Here is a 24,132-nt window from a genome sequence, read left to right as displayed (position 1 = left end):
GATTCCTCTTTCTCCAGCCCTGTATCTCTTTCACCTCTCAATATCACTTTCACCAATTGTCTTCCCAGCTCTTTACTTTGCTCCCCCCACCTCCTGGTTTCACCTATCACCTACCACCTTGTACTTCTTCCCCTCCCTCCAACTTCTTACTCCGACTTCTTTTTGTGTCTGTACAACTACATATCAAATAAATAAGAGCACTCACTCAGAGGGGACATAAACATGTATATTCACTTTGCAGAGAGAGCAAAAGACCAATGTGCATGGGTAAGTTATCAGTCAACAATTAGTGCTAAGTGGAGTCATTGCACGAAAAGAAATAGATCCATACATTACACTTCCTTCCCCTTTAGATTCATGTAACATAAAACTGTATGTGTACAAAACATTCAACTTCCCTTTAATAAATCATATTCAAATGAATATACTTTCACAATAACAGTGTTTTTTGACTTTTCTCTTTTTAAATAAAAGTCCATAACTAACTTCGCTATACTAAAGATTCAGTCTTTTGGGTGGTATTCTGTTTCTTTCAGGATAGCGCCTTAGGACCTGTCCCTCATCAGTGATCTTGAAGCAAAATGCATTCGGACGTTCAAATCCATCTTTCATAGGTGTGACAAAATGGCACCAATGCCGTAGACGCATCACATGCCAATCTGATGGGCAGAGATGGGTCATAATGGGTGAGCAGTTCATCTTTCTGGCCATTCCCACTTTGTTCCTGTCTGTAACAGTGTATTTAATGTGTGCAGCACTGTAGCAAGATTTGGGAGAAATCTGTGGTAGTAGTTTACAAGGCCCAAGTATGGCCTGAGTTGTGACAGATTTTCCAATTTGGATGCCTGCAGCACTGCTTCAATCTTCTCTTGTGACTTATGTAAGCCCTGCTTGTCAATGACATATCCACAGTATGAGATTTCATTCTTGAAAAACTCACACTTCTTTCTCTTTGCGTGCAGACCAATCTCACTCAGCCTGGTAAGCGCTTTACCAAGGTTCTGGAGGTACCCTTCATCATTCTTGCCAGTCACAATGATGTTATCGAGGTAACATTGTGTTCTTGGGACATCTTGGAGCACTTGGCCCATTGCTCTTTGCCAAATTGCTGGGGCTGATGCGATGCCAAAGACAAGATGATTATACTGGAACAGTCCCTTGTGCAGTGTTGATTATGAGGAACTTGACTTGACTCCTCACTCTCCATTTGCAGATAGGCTTGTGACAAGTCAATCTTTGAAAACCTCTCCCTGCCTGCCAAAGATGCAAAAATGTCTTCTATTTGTGACAGGAGATACTGCACAGTACGCAGCACAGGGTTTATGCTCATTTTGAATTCCCCCGCATATATGAACAGCTCCAGCCTTCCCTTTGGAAAGATTGCCAGATGCCTCCAATGTCTGAAGTGCAGCATCCACTTTAGAACGTAATGCATAAGGCACGTTATAGGATCTTGGTGTTGCTCCTTCATCCAGTTCAATTCTGGCCTTCATGCCTTTGAGTTTACCAATACCCTTCTTAAATGCCTTATCATTAGCATTAAGCAGCTGTGATTTTCCCTGGTTAGTGCTACAATTTAGGCTGCAGTTGTCTGTTTTGATTGTGTTGCTGTCTAGTTAGATTTTTCCCAACTGTTCACATCCAAAAAGTAATGGCCCTCCGCTTGTCAATACATAAAGTTCTACCAGCTGCATTTGGCCTCCATATGTCACATTCAGTTTGCCTTTGGAAGACACCTTCATGCCTGTGTAGGACTTTAGCCTCATCGAGGGCTTGTCTAATGGTAGCTTAGAAAACAGTCTGTTACAGTCAGCCTCTGAAGTTATAGACAAAGCTGACCCTGTATCCAGCTCCATTATACCAGGCACCTCTGTTGTGATCTGTTTTAGTAATGCTGTAGAGTTCTAGGCATGACAGCTCGCCTTTGTCGGACTCTGTGTTGCCTGATTCAGTTTTACATTCATCATTTTATGCATTTGTTTAGTTTTGTGTTTGAAACATTTTACAATGTGTGGTTTTTCTCTTTTGGTTGTGCTTTTTGTCTGACTTGCACACTCTAAATGGCATTGTCTGTACACTTTTTCTTTGAACCAACAGTTATTTGTATCATGGGAGGACTTGCCACATTGATAACACTTTTGGCTTTTTGCACCATTCAGTGACATTTTGCACGTATCATATTCTAAACTCTTTTTCTGTAGTTCTGCCACACCCTTTGCTGCAGTCTCTTAACAATCTTGCAATGGTCAATGCCCGTTCTAAGGTTAGGTCTCTTTCTGCCAGTAGCCTCGTTTGAATGGTTTGACGATGCATGCCACATACAAGCCTGTCCCTTAATGCATCAGAAAATCCATCTCAAAAGTCACAGTACTGGGAAGGTTTGTGCAGTTCTGCAGCATATTCAGAAATGGTTTAAGCCTTTCACTGGTTCCCTTTGTGAAATCTAAATCTCTCAGCTATTACAAGTGGTTTTGGGCTCGAGTGATTTTGCAAAATTGCAACAATTTCATTGAACATCTTGCTTGCTGGCGTTTCAGGAGTTAGTAAGTTGTACAAGAGACTGTATATTCTAGCACCCATTAGGATAAGAAGTGTGGAGTCTTTCTTTACCTCATTCACATCGTTCGCATTACAATACAGTTCAACCTTCTTGATATACGACTCCCAGTCCTCATGAGCACTATCAAATTTGTCAGATTTCCCCACTAAGGTCACTATCACGTTATTTTCACATTAACTTTGTTAGTTGAGCATCTCTCACTGTGCACTGCTACTCACACACCTTTTTCTAGCATCTGTTATCGCCGTCTCTGTACTGTTTCACACTTTCCTCCCGCTGTCTCTCTCCCTTCCTCCGAATTCTGTCGTCTCATAACTGTCAGTGCAGTTGGTGATATCCACTGACATTATTCAGGCTCATCCTCGTTGCCAATTTGTTGCATCTGTGCTTTGTGTATGTTGTGCCCACATATCAAATAAATTAAAAGGCATGCACGTGGAGGAGAAATTAACCGTTATCTTCGCTTTGCAGAGAGAGCAACAAATCAATGCGCATGTGTAATTTATCAGTCAATAATTAGTGATAAGGGGGAGTCATTGCACTCAAAGAAATAGATCCATACATTACATTTCTCAACTCTTTTTTCAGTCCTGATGAAAGGTCTTGACCCAAAACATCAACTCTTTTCCATGGATGCTGCCTGGCCTGCTGAGTTCCTCCAGCATTTTATGTGTGTTACTTGGATTTCCAGCATCTGCAGATTTTCTGTTGTTTGGAAACAACTATCTTATATTCAAATCTCATTTTTTACTTCCCATAAAGAAGAAGGCCATTCAGTCTATTGCATCTATGCTGGCTCTCAGCAGAATCCCATCACTCCTGTTCACTGACTTTTCTGCTGATCATCTATTCTCTCCTACATTCCTATTGACTCCATCCTGATTCTCTTACTACACATCTACACTATGGATTATTTATTGTTGCTGTTTACCTTACCAGCCAGCTCCTCTATGGGATGTGAGAACAAAGTGGTATATCCAAGGGGAATATACACAGTCACAGAGAAAATGTGCAAACCCCTCACAGGAAGCATATCGAAACTTATGCATTTTAAAAGTTAATTTCTTTCTGCGTTCTAGGAGTAATAATTGTATTTTTTTTGTAATATAAAGAATAACATGTTCAACATTTACTAATGAAACACATTTAAAAGGGGCAAAGCATAGGCATCAATGAAATTGAAAGATTAAAGACAGAAGGGTGTTGAAAACTGGTACACTAGATAAGATTACGTAAATACAAATTTCAAAGTAAATTTTATGATCAAAGTACTTATATGTCACCATATGCAGGCCTGAGATTCATTTTCTTACGGGCATACTCAACAAAGCCATACTCAATAAAACTGACAGAATCAGTGAAAGACTGCACCATTGTAGGTGCTCAACCAGTGTACAACAGACAGCAAATGACAAATACAAAAAAAATTAATAATAATAATAAAATAAGCAATAAATATTGAGAACATGAGGTGAAGAGTCCTTGAAAGTGAGTCCATAGGGAACATTTCAATGATGGGCAAGTGAAGTTGTCCCCTCTGATTCAAGAGCCTGTTGTCTGAGGGATTCCCTGAACCTAGTGGTTTGAGTTCTGAGGCTCTTGCACCTTTTTCCTGATGGCAGCAGCGAGAAGAGAGCATGTCTTGAGGGGTGGGTGTCCCCGATGATGGATGCTGCTTTCCTGCAACAACGCTTCATGTAGATATGCTCAGTGGTGGAAAGGGCTTTACCTGTGATGGACTAGGCTGTATTCACTACATTTTGTAGGATTTTCCATTCAAGGGCACTGGTGTTTCCATACCAAGCTGTGATGCAGACGGGCAATATACTCTCCACTACATATCTATAAAAGTTTGTCAACGTTTTAGATGTCTTCACAAACTCTTAAGGAAGTAGAGGCACTGCTGTGCTTTCTTCATAATTGCACTTACTTGCTGGGCCCAGGACAGGTCCTCCAAAATAATAACACTGCGGAATTTAATAAAGTTGTTGACCCTTTCCACCTCTGATCATCCAATGAGGACTGGCTCATGAACCTCTGGTTTCCTCCTCCAATAATCAGCTCCTTGGTCTTGCTGACAGTGAGTAAGAGGTTGAGCAGAAATTTTAAAAATACTATAATAATAGAATATCCAAAGAAATATCAGATGCTTTAGATGTAACCTCCTGAGATAAATTGTCTAGAGCACAGCAAGGCTTTTGGAATGACATACAAAACAAGTAGTTCTGAGGACACAGGTAATGATGAATCTGAATAGGTTACACTCGTTTCAAGAAGCTTTAATCTGTAATGAATATACTAGTCATTAATTCTACAATAGTGCAGTGTTAATATATACACGATATATACCATAGATAGTTTAAAAGTAATCTAGTTTCATGAGCCTGTAATTAACAAATGTACAGTGAAGGGAAATCAAAGCATCCCTGATGCTGTGAATCTGAAATACATTTAGCGCTGAAAATAGATCTGGTGAAGTGACATTGACCTGAGCTATTGAAACAGTTTGAATATGCCTGACCTGTTTGGAGATGACAAATCTTTAGAGCATTAAGTACTACAACACAGTACATGCCCTTTGGCCTAAAGAGTGGTCAGATGTGAAACAGCAGGATGGTATTGATCACTTAGGTTATCTGTAATGACATTGTTATTGGATGGACTTAATGTTCTATCGGTGAGGGTGACAAAGAGGTGAGTCATACCATGTAATCTAAGTCCTGTGTTTCCACTGGCTGCCTCACCGGGTCTGAACACAAACACTGGTGTTACTTGTCCAGAGCAACCCTTTGCCTATCCAACTGGCAGCAAACGCTGTACTTTTTTTTCAGAAGCTCCCTTATCATGACTTGGCCACCTGGCTGTGGGAGGACTATCTTCTCTCTCTGTCTGGCTCTCTCTGATCAGCAATACGTTGCTGCTGTTTTGATTAATCCCTCAATGTGTTAACTGGCTACAAAGGTCCTTCCCATCTCCATATAATCTTACTATATAGGCTCCAGTCGTTTTCAATTTCTGTCTCATGTTCTTGGAAAGTGACCAGTGAGTGAGTGTGCCAGTGAAGGAGTGGAGCTTTGAGCCTTTGACAATTGGTCTGTGCAGTCGAGTCAATCAAGATTTGAATAGCTCAGACTCAGCAGAAAGCAGCTGATTGGGCAATCGAGGTCAGCTGACCAAGCATTTTGAAAAGCTCAAACAGATATAGAGGGATAGCTCAAGCGAAGCGGCCAGTGAGTGAGTGGGCCAGTGAAGGAGTGGAGCTTTGAGCCTTTGACTCGAGAGGCTTCAACGAGAAGAGGCGGAGGACGAGCTTGCTCGCAGTTAGTCTTTGCAATGTCTCCTGAGATGGTGATGTGCCTCTCATGTGAAATGTGGCAGTCTTGGGTGAACGCCCCTCTCCCGCAGAGTCACATCTGCCAGAAATGCATATGGCTGGGCGATCTGGAAGACCGTGTAAGGAATCTGGAGCAGCAGCTGGATGACCTTCAACTCATAAGGGAGAATGAGGCAGTCATAGATGACAGCTACAGGGATGTAGTCACACCTAGGCTGTCGGAAGCAGGTCGTTGGGTGACAGTCAGAGAGGGGAAAGTGAAGGTGAGCAGACAGGTAGTGCAGAGCACCCCTGTAGCCATTCCCCTGAATAATAAGTTTACCGTCCTGGATACTGTTGGCGGGGACGACCGACCAGGTGTGAGCCACGATGGCAGGGCCTCCAGCACTGAGTCTGACCCTGTGGTGCAGAAGGGTGGGATGGAGAAGAGGAGAGCTGTCGTCATTGAAGACTCTATAGTCAGGGGAGCAGGCAGGAGATTTTGTGGACGTGAGAAGGACACCCGCATGGTTTGTTGCCTCCCAGGTGCCAGGGTCCGGGATGTCTCTGACCGGGTGCACGTCATCCTGGTACGAGAGGGAAAGCAACGAGAAGTTGTGATACGTGTTGGGACCAACGACATAGGCAGGAAGAGGGATGAGGTCCTGAAGTGTGAGTTTCAGGAATTAGGCAGAAGGCTGAAGAACAGGACCTCAAGGGTGGCGTTCTCAGGATTGCTGCCAGTGCTACGTGACAGTGATGGTAAGAATTGGAGGAGATAGCAGTTGAATGCGTGGCTGAGGAGTTGGTGCAGGGAGCAGGGTTTTAGATTTTTGGATCATTGGAATCTCTTCAGGGGAAGATGGGACCTGTACAGATTGGATGGGTTGCACCTGAACTCGAGGGGGAGCAATATCCTTGCAGGTAGGTTTGCTAGCATGGTTCGGGAGGATTTAAACTAATTTGCAAGGGGTATGGGACCCAGAGCGATAGAGCAGTGAAAGAAGTGCATGGAGTAAAGCCAGATCTAACATATAGAGAGGCTTTGAGGAAAGAGAAGCAGAATAAATGGCGTAAAGATAGTAAGGTATAAGAGCTGAAATGTGTGTACCTCAATGCAAGAAGCATCAGGAACAAAGCTGACGAACTGAGAGCTTGGATACATACATGGAATTATGATGTAGTGGCCATTACAGGGACTTGGCTGGCACCAGGGCAGGAATGGATTCTCAATATTCCTGGATTTCAGTGCTTTAAAAGGGATAGAGAGGGCGGAAAAAGGGGATGAGGGGTGGCATTACTGGTCAAGGATACTATTACAGCTACAGAAAGGGTGGGTAATGTAGCAGGATCCTCTTGAGTCAGTATGTGTGGAAGTCAGGAACAGGAAGGGAGCAGTTACTCTATTGGGGGTATTCTATAGGCCCCCTGGTAGCAACAGAGATACAGAGGAGCAGATTGGGAGGCAGATTTTGGAAAGATGCAAAAATAACAGGGTTGTTATCATGGGTGACTTTAACTTCCCTAATATTAATTGGCACCTGATTAGTTCCAAGGGTTTAGATGGGGCAGAGTTTGTTAAGTGTGTCCAGGATGGATTCCTGTCACAGTATGTGGACAGGCTGACTAGGGGGAATGCCGTACTAGATCTAGTACTGGGTAATGAACCGGGTCAGGTCACAGATCTCTCAGTGGGTGAGCATCAGGGGGACAGTGACCACCGCTCCCGAGCCTTTTGCATTATCATGAAAAAGGATAGAATCAGAGAGGACTGGAAAATTTTTAATTGGGGAAGGACAAATTATGAGGCTATAAGGTTAGAACTTGCAGGTGTGAATTGGGATGATGTTTTTGCAGGAAAATGTATTATGGACACGTGGTCGATATTTAGAGATCTCTTGCGGGATGTTAGGGATAAATTTGTCCCGGGAGGAAGGTAAAGAATGGTAGGGTAAAGGAACCATGGGTGACAAGTGAGGTGGAAAATCTAGTCAGGTGGAAGAAGGCAGCATACATGAGGTTTAGGAAGCAAGGATCAGCTGGGTCTATTGAGGAATATAGGGAAGCAAGAAAGCTTAAGAAGGGGCTGAGAAGAGCAAAAAGGGGGCATGAGAAGGCCTTGGCGAGTAGGGTAAAGGAAAACCCCAAGGCATTCTTCAATTATGTGAAGAACAGAAGGATGACAGGAGTGAAGGTAGGACCAATTAGAGATAAAGGTGGGAAGATGTGCCTGGAGGCTGTGGAAGTGAGCGAGGTCCTCAATGAATACTTCTCTTCGGTATTCACCAATGAGAGGGAACTTGATGATGGTGAGGACAATATGAGTGAGCTAGATGTTCTGGAACATGTTGATATTAAGGGAGAGGAGGTGTTGGAGTTGTTAAAATACATTAGGACACATAAGTCCCCAGGGCCTGACGGAATATTCCTCAGGCTGCTCCACGAGATGAGGGAAGAGATTGCTGAGCCTCTGGCTTTGTCCTCGTTGTCCACGGGAATGGTACCGGAGGATTGGAGGGAGGCGAATGTTGTCCCCTTGTTCAAAAAAGGTAGTAGGGATAGTCCGGGTAATCATAGACCAGTGAGCCTTACGTCTGTGGTGGGAAAGCTGTTGGAAAAGATTCTTAGAGATAGGATATATCGGCATTTAGAGAATCATGGTCTGATCAGGGGCAATCAGCATGGCTTTGTGAAGGGCAGATCATGTCTAACAAGCCTGATAGAGTTCTTTGAGGAGGTGACCAGGCATATAGATGATAGTAGTGCAGTGGATGTGATCTATATGGATTTTAGTAAGGCATTTGACAAGTTTCCACACGGTAGGCTTATTCAGAAAGTCAGAAGGCATGGGATCCAGGGAGGTTTGGCCAGGTGGATTCAGAATTGGCTTGCCTGCAGAAGGCAGAGGTTCATGGTGGAGGGAGTACATTCAGATTGGAGGATTGTGACTAGTGGTGTCCCACAAGGATCTGTTCTGGGACCTCTACTTTTTGTGGTTTTTATTAACGACCTGGATGTGGGGGTAGAAGGGTGGGTTGGCAAGTTTGCAGATGACACAAAGGTTGGTGGTGTTGTAGATAGTGTAGAGGATTGTCAAAGATTGCAGAGAGACATTGATAGGATGCAGAAGTGGGCTGAGAAGTGGCAGGTGGAGTTCAACCCGGAGAAGTGTGAGGTGGTGCACTTTGGAAGGACAAACTCCAAGGCAGAGTACAAAGTAAATGGCTGGATACTTGGTAGTGTGGAGGAGCAGAGGGATCTGGGGGTACATGTCCACAGATCCCTGAAAGTTGCCTCACAGGTGGATAGGGTAGTTAAGAAAGCTTATGGGGTGTTAGCTTTCATAAGTCGAGGGATAGAGTTTAAGAGTCGCGATGTAATGATGCAGCTCTATAAAACTCTGGTTAGGCCACAGTTGGAGTACTGTGTCCAGTTCTGGTCGCCTCATTATAGGAAGGATGTGGAAGCATTGGAAAGGGTACAGAGGAGATTTACCAGGATGCTGCCTGGTTTAAAGAGTATGCATTATGATCAGAGATTAAGGGAGCTAGGGCTTTACTCTTTGGAGAGAAGGAGCATAAGAGGAGACATGATAGAGGTGTACAAGATAATAAGAGGAATAGATAGAGTGGACAGCCAGCGCCTCTTCCCCAGGGCACCACTGCTCAATACAAGAGGACATGGCTTTAAGGTAAGGGGTGGGAAGTTCAAGGGGGATATTAGAGGAAGGTTTTTTACTCAGAGAGTGCTTGGTGTGTGGAATGCACTGCCTGAGTCAGTGGTGGAGGCAGATACACTAGTGAAGTTTAAGAGACTACTTGACAGGTATATGGAGGAATTTAAGGTGGGGTCTTATATGGGAGGCAGGGTTTGAGGGTCGGCATAACATTGTGGGCCGAAGGGCCTGTACTGTGCTGTCCTATGTTCTGCTCTCTTTGCCCTGTGTCAATGTTCCTTTGATTAATAATCCAAATAAAATGGGTGAAATAAGACACATTAAATGTAATTCCTCATGCAAAAAAATTACATCTCTATGAAAAAGTCTGAAACCCCAGTTGAAACCAAACCATTACGTCTCAATCTCACGAGTTTGGCAGGACCAGAGAGTGCCTTCCCTGGACTTATGCAGCCAAGGAAACCAGGGGGCTTCATAGTAAACCAAGGCCCACCATCTAGAACACTGTGTCCAAACCTTGTCATGGAAGCTCTCAAGCATTACATTTAGATAGGTAAATTTGGAACAGAAAACTAATACCAGCAATGGTGACCATGAAACTAACTTCTGGATTGTTGTAAAAAAGTCTATCTAGTTATCCTCTCTTTAGAGAAAAAAAAACACCATTCTTACCCAATCTGCAACACCGAACCCACAGAAAAATGATTAACCATTCTAAAATGGCTCACTAAATGTGCACTGTTGTAGTAGAAAGTTGTACCATGCACTACAACAGTTATAGGCAGACTAACATCACATCTCAGAAGCCATTAAGTAAGACACGTTGACTTTGCCAGTGATATTCACATCCTGTGAATGAATGAAAATAGGCCATCGAGAGCTGTTTTATCAATGGGTCTTTGTGAAGTGAGTCAATCTGTGTTTGATGATATGGTAAATAAAAATCTGTCCTAGCATGAGAAATTAACACAAAGAATTATTTTTAGGCATTGGAGCACATGGTTGTTAACAACCAATCTATGGACAGACCCAAATTAACATCTCTTGGTGAAAATGCTCCTGCTCCAGAAAGCACTACATAAAAACTGTAAAAACCAAGGGAAAGCCACTTAGTTTCCTGCTCTTGCTCTGCAATTCCATAAGATCATGGGTGATTTGCATTTTACCTCAAAGCCACTTTCCTGTATTAAGCCCATGTCTCTTAATTCCTTTAAATCCAAATATTGCCAGCTTCTTCCTTGGTTCTTAGTAACCAAGTCTCAACAGTCCTCCTAAGAGAACAGCTTTACTTAGGAAGCTAAGGAAATTAATAAAACAATTATACAATTATTCCAGCTACGGGAAAACCATAAGTGGTGTGGATGCAGAATTTATTTTTGTGAGAAGTTTTGCAAAGGCAGCTTGTGCAAGTACTGTACTAAGGATAGTATATCAATGTTATACAGGTAACTGATCATTGTGGAATACTACATATTTATGAAGGGTAGCATAGCCTTTAGTGTGACACTATTGCATAGTGGGACATTGAAGTTTGATTGTGAGGTCTTATCATACTATTAAAATAAAGTCGTAATTAAAATCATAATATTCAAGTCATCATGTTTCTCAATTGGTGAGTAGTGTTTGATCCTTTTCTTCTCTCCCAATGGTTACCAGGAATCACTAAATCCATTCACTGCTTATTTTGGTGCAATGGTTTAAGTATGTTTCTGCTTTGCTTTTTCAGTGTTAAGTATTTAAGACTCCATTTGTTAGTTAAGTATGCTAAGATTTTTACTCCATTGAGCCAAATTGCTTTGTGAATATCTTCCACAAGCTGCCTCATATGTAGAAACTGGATAATCTTGCTTTTAACTGAATTTTTGTTGATTGATGGGACACCCTTTCTTGTCTTGTAGACTGTTTACACAAATTCACTATGAATTAAAGAAGTCTATGAGGTACAGGAAGCCTGGTTATTTTGTAAATCAGTTAATTAAGTGGTATCGTACCAAAGCAAAACAAAAAAAAATACAGAGTGATTTTAAATGCAGAAATTAAAGTCAAAAGTTGTTGTTGTTTAGAGGGACCTGGATATCCTTGTAAATATATCATTGAAAGTTACATCCAGTATTAAAATGAGGCAGAACCTGCAATTAGGAAAGCAAACAGTTGGAATTTTTGGCAAAAGGATTTGAGTGTAATGGTGAAAGTGTTTTACTGAAATCACTCTTTTTTTCCAGTCCTGCAGAAAGGTCTCATCCCAAAACATCAAGTGTTTACTTTTCTCCACAGATGCTGCCTGGCCTGCTGAGTTCCTCCAGCATTTTGTGTGTGTTGCTTTGGATTTCCAGCATTTCCAGATGTTCTCGTCATATAGTAAGCACCCTGATGAACTGCACCTAGCATGCTTGTAAAGGATTTCTACCTCTCTAAGGAAAAGTATCCCTCAATAGAGGGAATGGAATAGTTCACCGAGGTGTTTCCTGGGAGGAAGAGGAAGAATTATAATACAAGCATAAAATAGGGGCCATACTGTCAAGAAAATGTACCTTGGAGAGCATTCTGACAGGCCGTATCACTGTCTGGTATGGGGGGCAGGGGTGCTAATGCACAGGACCAAAAGAAGTTCCAGAGGGTTGTAAATCTAGTCAGCTCCATCTTGGATAATAGCCTACAAAGTACCCAGGACATCTTCAAGGAGCGGTGTCTCAGAAATGCAGCGTCCATTCTTAAGGACCCCCAGCACCCAGGGCATGCCCTTTTCTCACTGTTACCATCAGGTAGGAGGTACAGAAGCCTGAAGGCACACACTCAGTGTTTCAGGAACAGCTTCTTCCCCTCTGCCATCCAATTCCTAAATGGACATTGAACCCGTGAACACTACCTCACTTTTTAAATATATATAATATAAGGATAAGGAAGGGTTAATTAGCAATCTTGTCGTGAGAGGTCCCTTGGGTAAGAGTGACCATAATATGGTGGAATTCTTCATTAAGATGGAGAGTGACATAGTTAATTCAGAAACAAAGGTTCTGAACTTAAAGAGGGGTAACTTTGAAGGTATGAGACGTGAATTAGCTAAGATAGACTGGCAAATGACACTTAAAGGATTGACGGTGGATATGCAATGGCAAGCATTCAAAGGTTGCATGGATGAACTACAACAATTGTTCATCCCAGTTTGGCAAAAGAATAAATCAAGGAAGGTAGTGCACCCGTGGCTGACAAGAGAAATTAGGGATAGTATCAATTCCAAAGAAGAAGCATAGAAATTAGCCAGAGAAAGTGGCTCACCTGAGGACTGGGAGAAATTCAGAGTTCAGCAGAGGAGGACAAAGGGCTTAATTAGGAAGGGGAAAAAAGATTATGAGAGAAAACTGGCAGGGAACATAAAAACGGACTGTAAAAGCTTTTATAGATATGTAAAAAGGAAAAGACTGGTAAAGACAAATGTAGGTCCCCTGCAGACAGAAACAGGTGAATTGATTATGGGGAGCAAGGACATGGCAGACCAATTGAATAATTACTTTGGTTCTGTCTTCACTAAGGAGGACATAAATAATCTTCCAGAAATAGTAGGGGACAGAGGGTCCAGTGAGATGGAGGAACTGAGCGAAATACTTGTTAGTAGCGAAGTGGTGTTTGGTAAATTGAAGGGATTGAAGGCAGATAAATCCCCAGGGCCAGATGGTCTGCATCCTAGAGTGCTTAAGGAAGTAGTCCAAGAAATAGTGGATGCATTAGTGATAATTTTTCAAAACTCGTTAGATTCTGGACTAGTTCCTGAGGATTGGAGGGTGGCTAATGTAACTCCACTTTTTAAAAAAGGAGGGAGAGAGAAACCGGGGAATTATAGACCGGTTAGCCTAACGTCGGTGGTGGGGAAACTGCTGGAGTCAGTTATCAAGGATGTGATAACAGCACATTTGGAAAGCGGTGAAATGATCGGACAAAGTCAGCATGGATTTGTGAAAGGAAAATCATGTCTGACGAATCTCATAGAATTTTTTGAGGATGTAACTAGTAGAGTGGATAGGGGAGAACCAGTGAATGTGGTATATTTGGATTTTCAAAAGGCTTTTGACAAAGGTCCCACACAGGAGATTAGTGTGCAAACTTAAAGCACACGGTATTGGGGGTAAGGTATTGGTGTGGGTGGAGAATTGGTTAGCAGACAGGAAGCAAAGAGTGGGAATAAACGGGACCTTTTCAGAATGGCAGGCGGTGACTAGTGGGGTACCGCAAGGCTCAGTGCTGGGACCCCAGTTGTTTACAATATATATTAATGACTTGGATGAGGGAATTAAATGCAGCATCTCCAAGTTTGCGGATGACACGAAGCTGGATGGCAGTGTTAGCAGTGAGGAGGATGCTAAGAGGATGCAGGGTGACTTGGATAGGTTGGGTGAGTGGGCAAATTCATGGCAGATGCAATTTAATGTGGATAAATGTGAAGTTATCCACTTTGGTGGCAAAAATAGGAAAACAGATTATTATCTGAATGGTGGCCGATTAGGAAAAGGGGAGGTGCAACGAGACCTGGGTGTCATTATACACCAGTCATTGAAAGTGGGCATGCAGGTACAGCAGGTGGTGAAAAAGGCGAATGGTATGCTGGCATTTATAGTGAGAGGATTCGAGTACAGGAGCAGGGAGGTACTACTGCAGTTGTACAAGGCCTTGGTGAGACCACACCTGGAGTATTGTGTGCAGTTTCGGTCCCCTAATCTGAGGAAAGACATCCTTGCCATAGAGGGAGTACAAAGAAGGTTCACCAGATTGATTCCTGGGATGGCAGGACTTTCATATGAAGAAAGACTGGATGAACTGGGCTTGTACTCGTTGGAATTTAGAAGATTGAGGGGGGATCTGATTGAAACGTATAAGATCCTAAAGGGATTGGACAGGCTAGATGCAGGAAGATTGTTCCCGATGTCGGGGAAGTCCAGAACGAGGGGCCACAGTTTGAGGATAGAGGGGAAGCCTTTTAGGACCGAGATTAGGAAAAACTTCTTCACACAGAGAGTGGTGAATCCGTGGAATTCTCTGCCACAGGAAACAGTTGAGGCCAGTTCATTGACTATATTTAAGAGCGAGTTAGATATGGCCCTTGTGGCTACGGGGGTCAGGGGGTATGGAGGGAAGGCTGGGGCGGGGTTCTGAGTTGGAGGATCAGCCATGATCATAATAAATGGCGGTGCAGGCTCGAAGGGCCGAATGGCCTACTCCTGCACCTATTTTCTATGTTTCTATGTTTCTATAATCTCTGATTTTGCACAATTTAAATCTATTCGATATACATATGCTGTAATTGATTTACTTACTTATTTTTACTTTTTTTCTTTCTATATTATCATGTATTGCATTGAGTTGCTGCTGATGTTAACAAATTTCACGACACATGCCAGTGATAATAAACCTCATTCTGATTCTGAAATTCGAAGAATGATAATACAAAAGGGTTTAACAGGGTACATACAGGGATGATGTTTCCTCTGGCTGGAGTGGCCAGAATAAATGTCCAAAAATAAATGGTTGGCCATTTAGAATTGAAAAGGAAAGACCTTTTTCACCTAGAGGAGAATAAACTTTTGAAAAGGGAGAATGAACTTTTGAAAGGTACTTTGGGGGTTCAGTTGCTGTCAAAAGGAGATTGATAGATTTTTGGATATTAATGGTTTCAAGGAATATGGGAATGGTGCAGGAGATTGAAGACTAAATACAAGATCTGCCTTGCTCATTTGAATAGCCAATTCCTGCTTTTACTTCTTATGCCCTTCTGCACCTTTGGTTCTGGCCATTTGAAAGCCTTTAATACAAAGAACGTAATGAGGAGTGGAAATTGCTACAGTCTGATAGTGCTCAGAATGGTAGGTCGTTATCCTGTGTGACTTACATGGATGATACAAATCCATAAGAGATTTTGCTTTCGTGTCTTCACAGAGTTGCAACTTCAACAATGTCTAGTTCCAACTACTGAACAACTTTTAGCTTACTGACATCTACTTACTCTGTAGAGTATCACAAAAAATGACAGTACATGCAACATCATTGAACTCGGAGGAGGTACAGGAGTCTGAAGACCCACACTCAACAATTTAAGAACAGTTTCATATCCTCTGCCATCAGAGATCTGAATGGCCCAATAACACTATCTTTTATTCTGTTTTTTTACATTGTTTTTGTAATCTATAGATTTTTATGACTTTGCACTGTTTTACAATTTTCACGTCATATGTCAGCGATAGTAAGTCTGATTTTGATTCACAATGTTTTTGAAGAGATGTACTAAAATTTCATTCTGGCTGCATCTGGACTTTTTTATTACATAAAATAGTCTCCAGGGTATGACTAATTTAGAAGCATGGACAAATACAGAGTTTTGCTTCGGTGATTGTCTCTATTTAGCACCTTTGTTCTCACATTTGCTTTTTTAAAGCAGAGATTCATTTAGGGACGATCTTCAGCATATCCTGAGTACTGAAGTAAGATTTTCTTACAGCACAGTTTTTTTTTATAGTTGTGTTATATTTTCACACTGTGGGTAATAGCTAAAGATCAAACTTCCAACATGATCATTCACCAGTTTTAGGTAGATATCTGAATGAGGCCATTATCTACAAATAAACTTTTCAGCAGTTTATATCTGACTAGTTAAAGCTATTAAGTGTTTGTCAAAAATTAAAGGCAAAACTTTCAGCTTTGGGGCAGGCATATACTAGATGATAGTAATATTAGCCTTCATTTTCAGATTCATTTACTTATCACACCAACAGTGAAATGTGTTGTTTGTGTTAAACCTAAGGATGTGCTAGGGGCAGCCTGCAAGTTTTGCCAACAATTAGGCATCGACGTAGCATGCTTGCAATGTTCAGCAGAACAACACAATCAACAACGACAACAAAACAAAACAACAGCAAAACAAGCCCCTATCCTCCCTCCCACCCACTTACACACACAGCCAAGCCTCCATCCCCAGGGTAGGTGGTCTCCACACAGCCTCTAATTGACTCATTGACGTTGGGCTTCCATCTTCCCCAGTGGACCCACAGACCTAGAGCTTCGACCATTGAACCTTGACTTCTGGACTTGCCGACTTCAGTCTTTGACCTTCGGGCTTCGATCTTTGGTTATCAATCCCAGGACTTGCTGATGACAACGTCCAATGGAAAAACAATCTATGCTTATAATGGGCATTATAATAATACTGTATATTTTGTATTCTAAAGATAACCAATTGATATTTTTGGATGCTTTTCACAGACATTAAAAGAAATACTACTTTTTCTTAAATATTTTGCTTCTCTCCCCTGATGTAATTCTTTCTACTTCCAAGTTTCTACTTTCTAAGTTTGTCTTTTTCTTTCTTTCTCTTTGTCTGTTTGTCTCTAGTAAACTTTGGCTACTATACATTTTTATCCCAAATTGTTGCCATGGATGCAGCTCAGAACTGATAATTTTAGTAGCAGGAAGAATCAAAGGACAAAGACTGGATTTATTACAGACACCACTGGGGTTGGGGCTCAGGTTGGAACAAGAGGACAGAACACCAAAGTCTATGTTGTTGGGTTCCAAAGGACAGAAAACGTTAATTTGAGATTTGAGAATCGAGATCAGCAGTGGAGATCGAATATTCCCAGAGAAAGTGAAAAATCAAAGGTAGGAGATCAGAACTGGCTGAAGTGTCATCATATCACCATACAAATGAACTAAATCTCACAATGAATTATTCCCTACTTACCACCTGATAAATACTAAACTAATGGTTATATGGTTATCTGTTGTCAGGACGTGGATTGAGAAACATATATAATCTAAGGTGAGGCCAAGAGAAAGGCAGGTGCCCTAGTATTCCCTAGCGGCAAAAAAAGTGCAACATTTTGCTTTTGGGGCACAGACTCTGAGCTACAGATGACTTGTTTTGTTTCCTGAAGATAATGATTAATCACCGTTTCCTGGACAAAGATTGTAGACCATGACAATGACATTTGATGAAATGAGTTTTGATCACATAAAATTTTTAACGTCACCCAACTCCCCTGTCTGCCTTTGCTCATCTGCTGTGGAAATTCACAACCATTTGATGCCTTTTCAATCCCTGACCTACTTTAGAACAAGTTTTCAGAATCGTCCTTCCTTCATTTCTACCATCCTATACATTCCTGATTTTAACTTTTTCCAATTAGTTTCAGTAGCTTCCATGTCAAGTTGTTGAATTATATCTATAAGCCTCTACCTGTGAATCTGTCTCCCTTCCCTCAAGAATACCCCTTACATAAAGTTTTGCCTGTCTTCCTGATATTTTTTTCTGTATTTTAATATCAAAACACTCTTGTTAAGCACCCTGGGATGCGGTACTACATGAAAGATGAAGGAGAAAATTAACTACTTGTGGTTTTTGTTCCAGACTTTTATCCTGTCATTGTTGGAAATATCAATGAGAAAGCAACAATGCAAGAAGTATCGTAGGATAGGCAGATAATAGTGCTGAAGATGAGGTAGGTGGCAATGTGTAGTGAGGAGAGGTTGCTAACAGGGCAAAATTGCAATCAACAGGATGAGTTGCAACATAAAAGGTGGGCAAAATTGAAAAGGGAGAATTCAGGACTGAAGGCATATTTGAATGCGTGTAGTATACAGAATAAGGTAGGTGAACTTGCAGCACAGATGTAGATTGGCAGGGATGATGTTGTAGTCATCACTTAATCATGACTGAAAAAAGATTATAGTTGGCAGTTTAATGTCCGAGGATACACATTGTATCGAAAGGATAGGCAGGAAGGCAGCATTGCTCTGTTGGTGAAAAATGAAATCAAATCATTAGAAAGAGGTGACAGAGGAACAGGAGGTGTTGAATCATTGTGGATAGAGCTAAGGAACAACAAGGATAAAAAGACCCTGATGGGATTTGTATAGAGACCCCCACACAGTAGTAAGGATATGGCCTACAAATTATAACAAGAGATAGAGGCAGGTAGACAGCCATCAATCCCAGGGGGTCATGGGTTTGCCCCTCTGGTGGACTGTGTCCTCTCCAGGACGCAAGCCTGGGCAGGAAGATTTGAAGAACTGGATGTTGCTCATGCAGCAGGTTCCCCCTCTCCACGTCACTGATGTAGTCCAAGGGAAGGGCAAGCGCCGATACAGCTTGGCACCAGTGTCATCGCAAAGGTTGCCAGAGTGAAGTTGTAAACAACAACAAACTGCCTTAGGGAGCCCGACTCCGGATTTCTTCCTCAGCATTTACTCTGGAAGCCTTTCCCATGGGTGGGTATGGCTGCAAGGCAGTGGAGGTTTAAAATCAGAGTTTTCCTTCTCCTGGGCGTGCTGCCATCCAAGGCTGACGAGCCCCACTGCCCGAAGCAACTGGTTTTGAGGCACTAGTGGTCCACCTTTTCCCCTTCTCTTGTCAGCAGAAACAGTTCTGCCAGGCCCAGTAGCTAAGCCACACGCGAAGGTCAAGAGTTGCCCTTGGTTGTCAGAGGCTGTTAGAGTCGCACGCTATTTGGAGCACTTTACAGATAATGGCAGCTTATCCCCCCTACCACCTCCACATATGACAACCTTAGGAACCAATAGGGCCAAAAGGGCAAAGTTATAATAGTCATGGGGGATTTATTATGCAGGTAGATTGAAAAGGTCAGGTTGGTGCTGGAAGGGGAATAGCTAGAGTGCCTATACGATGAATTTTTTGAGCAGCTTGTGGTTGAGCCCACAAAGGGATCAGCTAGTCCGGATTGGATGTTATGCAATGAACCAGAATTGACTAGAGGGCTTAAGGTAAAAGAACCCTTTAAGAACCATAATATGATCAAATTCACCCCGAAATTTGAGAAGGAGAAGCTAAAGTCAGATCTATCAGTATTACAGTGGAGTAAAGGGAATTACAGAGGCAAGAGAAAGGATTTGACTGGAAATGACCAGAAAAGAACACTGGCGGAGGTGATGGCAAAGCAGCAATGGCTGGAATATTCTGGAAGCAATTTGGAAGGCACAGAATATGTACATCCCAAAGAGGAAGAAGTATTCTAAAGGAAAGATGGCACAACCGTGGCTAACAAGAGAAGTCAAAACCAATGTAAAGACCAAAGTGAGGGCATTTACCATAGCATTGGAGAGGGATAGGAACGACAAGTTAGGAAAGCGTTTAATTGGAGTAAGGGGAAATATGAGGGTATCAGGCAGAAACTTGGAAGCGTAAATTGGGAACAGATGTTCTCAGGGAAATGTACAGCAGAAATGTGGCAAATATTCAGGGGATATTTGCGTGGCATTCTGCATAGGTACGTTCCAATGAGACAGGGAAAGGATGGTAGGGTACAGGAACCGTAGTGCACAAAGGCTGTTGAAAATCTAGTCAAGAAGAAAAAGAAAAGTTTACAAAAGTTTCAAAAAACTAGGTAATGATAGAGATCTAGAGGATTATAAGGCTGCAGGAAGGAGCTTAAGCATGAAATTAGGAGAGCCAGAAGGGACTTTGAGAAGGCCTTGTCGAGCAGGATTAAGGAAAACCCCAAAACATTCCACAAGTATGTGAAGAGCAAGAGGATAAGACGAAAGAGAATAGGACCAATTAAGTGTGACAGTGGCAAAGTGTATATGGAACCAGAGGAGATCGCAGAGATACTTAGTGAATACTTTGCTTCAGTATTCACTACAGAAAAGGATCTTGGTGATTGTAGGGATGGCTTACAATGGATTGAAAAGCTTGAGCATATAGACAACAAGGAAAAGGATGTGCTGGAGCTTTTGGAAAGCATCAAGTTGAATAAGTCTCTGGGACCGGATGAGATGTACCCCAGGCTACCGCAGGAGGCGAGGGAAGAGATTGCTGATGATCAATGGGGATGGGAGAGGTTCTGGAGGACTGGAGGGTTGCAGATGTTCCCTTATTCAAGGAAGAGAGTAGAGATAGCCCAGGAAATTATAGACCAGCGAGTCTTACTTCAGTGGTTTGTAAGTTGATGGAGAAGATCCTGAGAGGCAGGATTTGGGAACATTTGCAGAGGTATAATATGAATAGGAATAGTCAGTGTGGCTTTTTCAAGGGCAGGGCATGCCTTACGAGCCTGATTAAATCTTTTGAAGATGTGACTAAACACATTGATAAAGGAAGAGCAGTAGATTTAGTGTATATGGATTTCAGCAAAGCATTTGATAAGGTAGCCCATGCAAGGCTTATTGAGAAAGTAAGGAGGCATGGGGTCCAAGGGGATCTTGTTTTGTGGATCCAGAATTGGCTTGCTCACAGAAGCCAAAGAGTGGTTGTAGACGATTCATATTCTGCATGAAGGTTGGTGACCAGTGGTGTGCCTCAGGGAGCTGTTCTGGGACCCCTTCTCATTGTGATTTTTATAAATGACCTGGATGAGGAAGTGGAGGGATGGGTTAGTAAATTTGCTGATGACACAAAGGTTGCAGATCTTGTGGATAGTGTGGAGGGCTGTTAGAGGTTACAGTGGGACATCGATAGGATGCAGAACTGGGCTGAGAAGTGGCAGATGGAATTCAACCCAGATAAGTGTGAGGTGGTTCATTTGGTGGGTTAAATATGGTGGCAGAATATAGTATTAATGGTAAGACTCCTGGCAATGTGGAGGATCAGGGTGATCTTGGAGTCTAAGTATATAGGACACACAAAGCTGCTGTGTAGGTTGACTCTACGGTTAAGAAGGCATATGGTGCATTGGCCTTCATCAATTGTGGGATTGAGTTCAAGAACCGAGACATAATGTTACAGCTCTATAGAACCCTGGTCAGACCCCACTTGGAGCACTGTGCTCAGTTCTGGTCACCTCATTACAGGAAGAATGTGGAAACTAGAAGGGTGCAGAGGAGATTTACAAGGATGTTGCCCGGATTGGAGAGCATGCCTTATGAGAATAGGTTGAGTGAACTTGGCCTTTTCTCCTTGGAGTGTCAGAGGATGAGAGGTGACCTGGTAGAGGTGTATAAGATGATGAGAGGCATTGATCTTGTGGATAGTCAGAGGTTTTTTTCCTAGGGCTGAAATGGCTAACATGAGAGGGCACAGTTTTAAGGTGCTTGGAAGAAGGTACAGGGGAGATGTCAGGGATAAGTTTTTTTTATGCAGAGTGGTGAGTGCGTGGAATGGGCTGCCAGCAACGGTGGTGGAGGCAGATACGATAGGGTCTTTTGAGAGAGTCCTGGACAGGTACATGGAGCTCAGAAAAATAGAGGGCTATGTATAATCCTCAGTTGTTTCTAAAGTACGTACATGTTTGGCACAGCATTGTGGGCTGAAGGGCCTGTATTGTGCTGTAGGTTTTCTATATGTTTCTATATAATATAGCAAAAATTAATGGGAGGTTAGAGGGTTGGGAAGCTTTTAAAAACCAATAGAAGACAAATAAAAAGTCATTGAAAAGGTAAAGATGGAATATGAAAGTAAGCTAGCCAATAATATTGAAGAAGGTACCGAAAGTTTCTTCAGATACATAAAGTGTAAAAGAGAGGCGAGAGTGGATATCGGTCCGCTGGAAAACAATGCTGGAGAGGTAGTTATGGGAGAGCAACAAAATGATAGATGAACTGATTTAAGTATTTTGTATCATTCTTCACTGTGGAAGACACTAGCAATATGGTGGAAATTCCAGCTGTCAGGGGTCATGAAGTCTGTGAAGTTACCATAACTAAAGAGAAGATTCTTGGGGAATTGAAGGTAGATTAAGTCACCTGGACCAGATGGTATATACCGCAGGGTTCTGAAAATGTGGCTGGAGAGATTGTGGAGGCATTGATAATGATCTTTTAAGAATCACTAGATTCTGGAATGGTTCCAGAAGACTCGGAAAATTACAAATGTCACTCCACTCTTCAAGAAGGGAGAGTGTCAAGTTTATTGTCACTTAAATATATACATGTACTGTATATAATATGGTTGGCATCTGTTTGTCTCGAAGGACAATGGGTGATGATGATCATCATCACAAGCCTGGGCAGAGGTATGGAGATCCTGAGATGCCCAGTTGTTAAGATCCCCTTCTCAACCTCACCAGTGTGCTCCAAAGGAAAGCTTATGAATAGGTTCGGCACCAGCTTGGCTGCCGGAGCTGCTGGAAAGATGTTCAATGACATCCAGCATCCTTAGGGTCTCCACTCCAGATTGGCTGATTGCTTTTACTCCCATAGCCTTCATCTTTCCCAAGGCTGCTCATAAGGCAGTGGGGCTATTTACCCATAACTGCGGATCTGGTTGACAAGCACCAGAGTGAGTCCACGCACCGGTGGGCCTGCCTGCTACGTATGCAGGGGCTAGACCTCCTCCCCGTCCTCTGTAGTCCAGCCTGACTCTGAAAGGAGTTCAGTTTCCATGTGTCACCAGTGAGGAGGCACTCCATGAGGCTTGCTGTTGGAGAGGCTAGATACTGGCCGGGAGATACTTACACATTCAGCTCTCCTTTTCGCGAGACTGCTAGCCAGTGGTGGAAGCTGAAAGTGAGAGCGATAAGCACTACCCACTACACTACCACACTAGATGCGTTGCAACAACCATTTTGAGAACATGTATATAATATTTATAGAAATGAGACAATGTTTCCTCGAACCAGGGTACAAAGCACAGTAGTACACACAATACACATAGCATATGACAACTTACAAAGGTAAGGATAACATCTACAGATGAATCACACATAAATAACAAACTAAAGTGCATTGATATTAAATATTGTAAGGTATGGAACAGATTAACCAGTTACACTTCGAATACGATACGGAAGGGAGTTCAGAAGCCTAATGGCTTGGGGGAGGCAACTGTTCCTCATTCTAATCATCCTTGTTTTTATGCTGAGTCTCCTGCTTGATGGTAGAAAGTCAAAGAGGATGCTGGATGGATGGGTGGGATCCTTAATAATACTAAGGGCCCTACTTATGCAGTGTTCCTGATAAATGTCCCCAATGGATGGTAGGGAGACCCCTATGGTTCTCTCAGTTGTTCTCACTGTGCATGGTAGGGACTTCTGGTCCAATGCTCGACTGCTCCCTTACCAGATGGAGGTGCAATTTGTCAGGACACTCTCAATGGTGCTCCTGTAAAACACAGTTAAGATGGGTGGGAGAGAAACCTTGCTTGCTTCAATCTTTTTAGGAAGTGGAGGTGCTGCTGTGCCTTCTTGTTCAGGGAAGTGCTATTAATGGACCAGGTGAGGTCATCCATGATGTGAACTCCGAGGATCTTGGTGCACTTAACTCTCTCTATGGAGGAGCCATGTACTTGCAGAGGGGGATGGTTTGTCTGCACCTTGCTGAAGTCTACAATGATTTCCTTTGTCTTCTCCACAGTCAGGCTTAGGTTGTTCTTCTTCACACCAATCCACTGGCTGCTTCACTTCCTCTCTATACTGTCTCATTATCATTGTTGATGAGGCCGACCACTGTAGTGTCATCCACAATCTTGAAGACATAGTTTGAGCTGGATCCTGCGACACAATCATGCGTCAGCAGTGGGCTGAGCACACACAGCCTTGGGAGGTGCCAGTGCCCAGCATAATGGGACGAGAGACATTGCTGCCCTCTGACAGTGGGCTTACTGTTAAGAAGTCCAGTATCCCGTTGCAGAGGGAGGTGTTGAGACCCAGC

General features: G+C 42.6%; 1 protein-coding gene across 10 annotated transcripts in view; it reads left to right on the top strand.

The window, feature by feature from the left end:
- Nucleotides 1-24,132, top strand: part of LOC134340420 (hippocalcin-like protein 1) — a 116,678-nt gene that overhangs the window by 36,543 nt on the left and 56,003 nt on the right. For 6 of the 10 annotated variants that reach the window (XR_010016555.1, XM_063037669.1, XM_063037660.1 and 3 more), the window contains exon 3: nt 11,824-11,907. The exons of 2 other annotated variants lie outside the window; for them this stretch is intronic. Coding sequence is in view for 7 of the 8 variants with exons in the window: in XM_063037669.1 (XP_062893739.1) it covers nt 11,824-11,907 (84 nt within the window). In the remaining variant the exon portion in view is untranslated. Of the gene's footprint in view, nt 1-11,823; nt 11,908-15,474; nt 15,737-16,923; nt 17,138-24,132 lie in introns of those variants that run through there. 2 more of the 10 variants (XM_063037711.1, XM_063037686.1) reach the window with 2 other exon arrangements.

Source organism: Mobula hypostoma, chromosome 2 (assembly GCF_963921235.1).
Source record: "Mobula hypostoma chromosome 2, sMobHyp1.1, whole genome shotgun sequence".
Classification (NCBI taxonomy): Eukaryota; Metazoa; Chordata; class Chondrichthyes; order Myliobatiformes; family Myliobatidae; genus Mobula; species Mobula hypostoma.
This window is presented reverse-complemented; position numbering and strand designations above follow the sequence as displayed.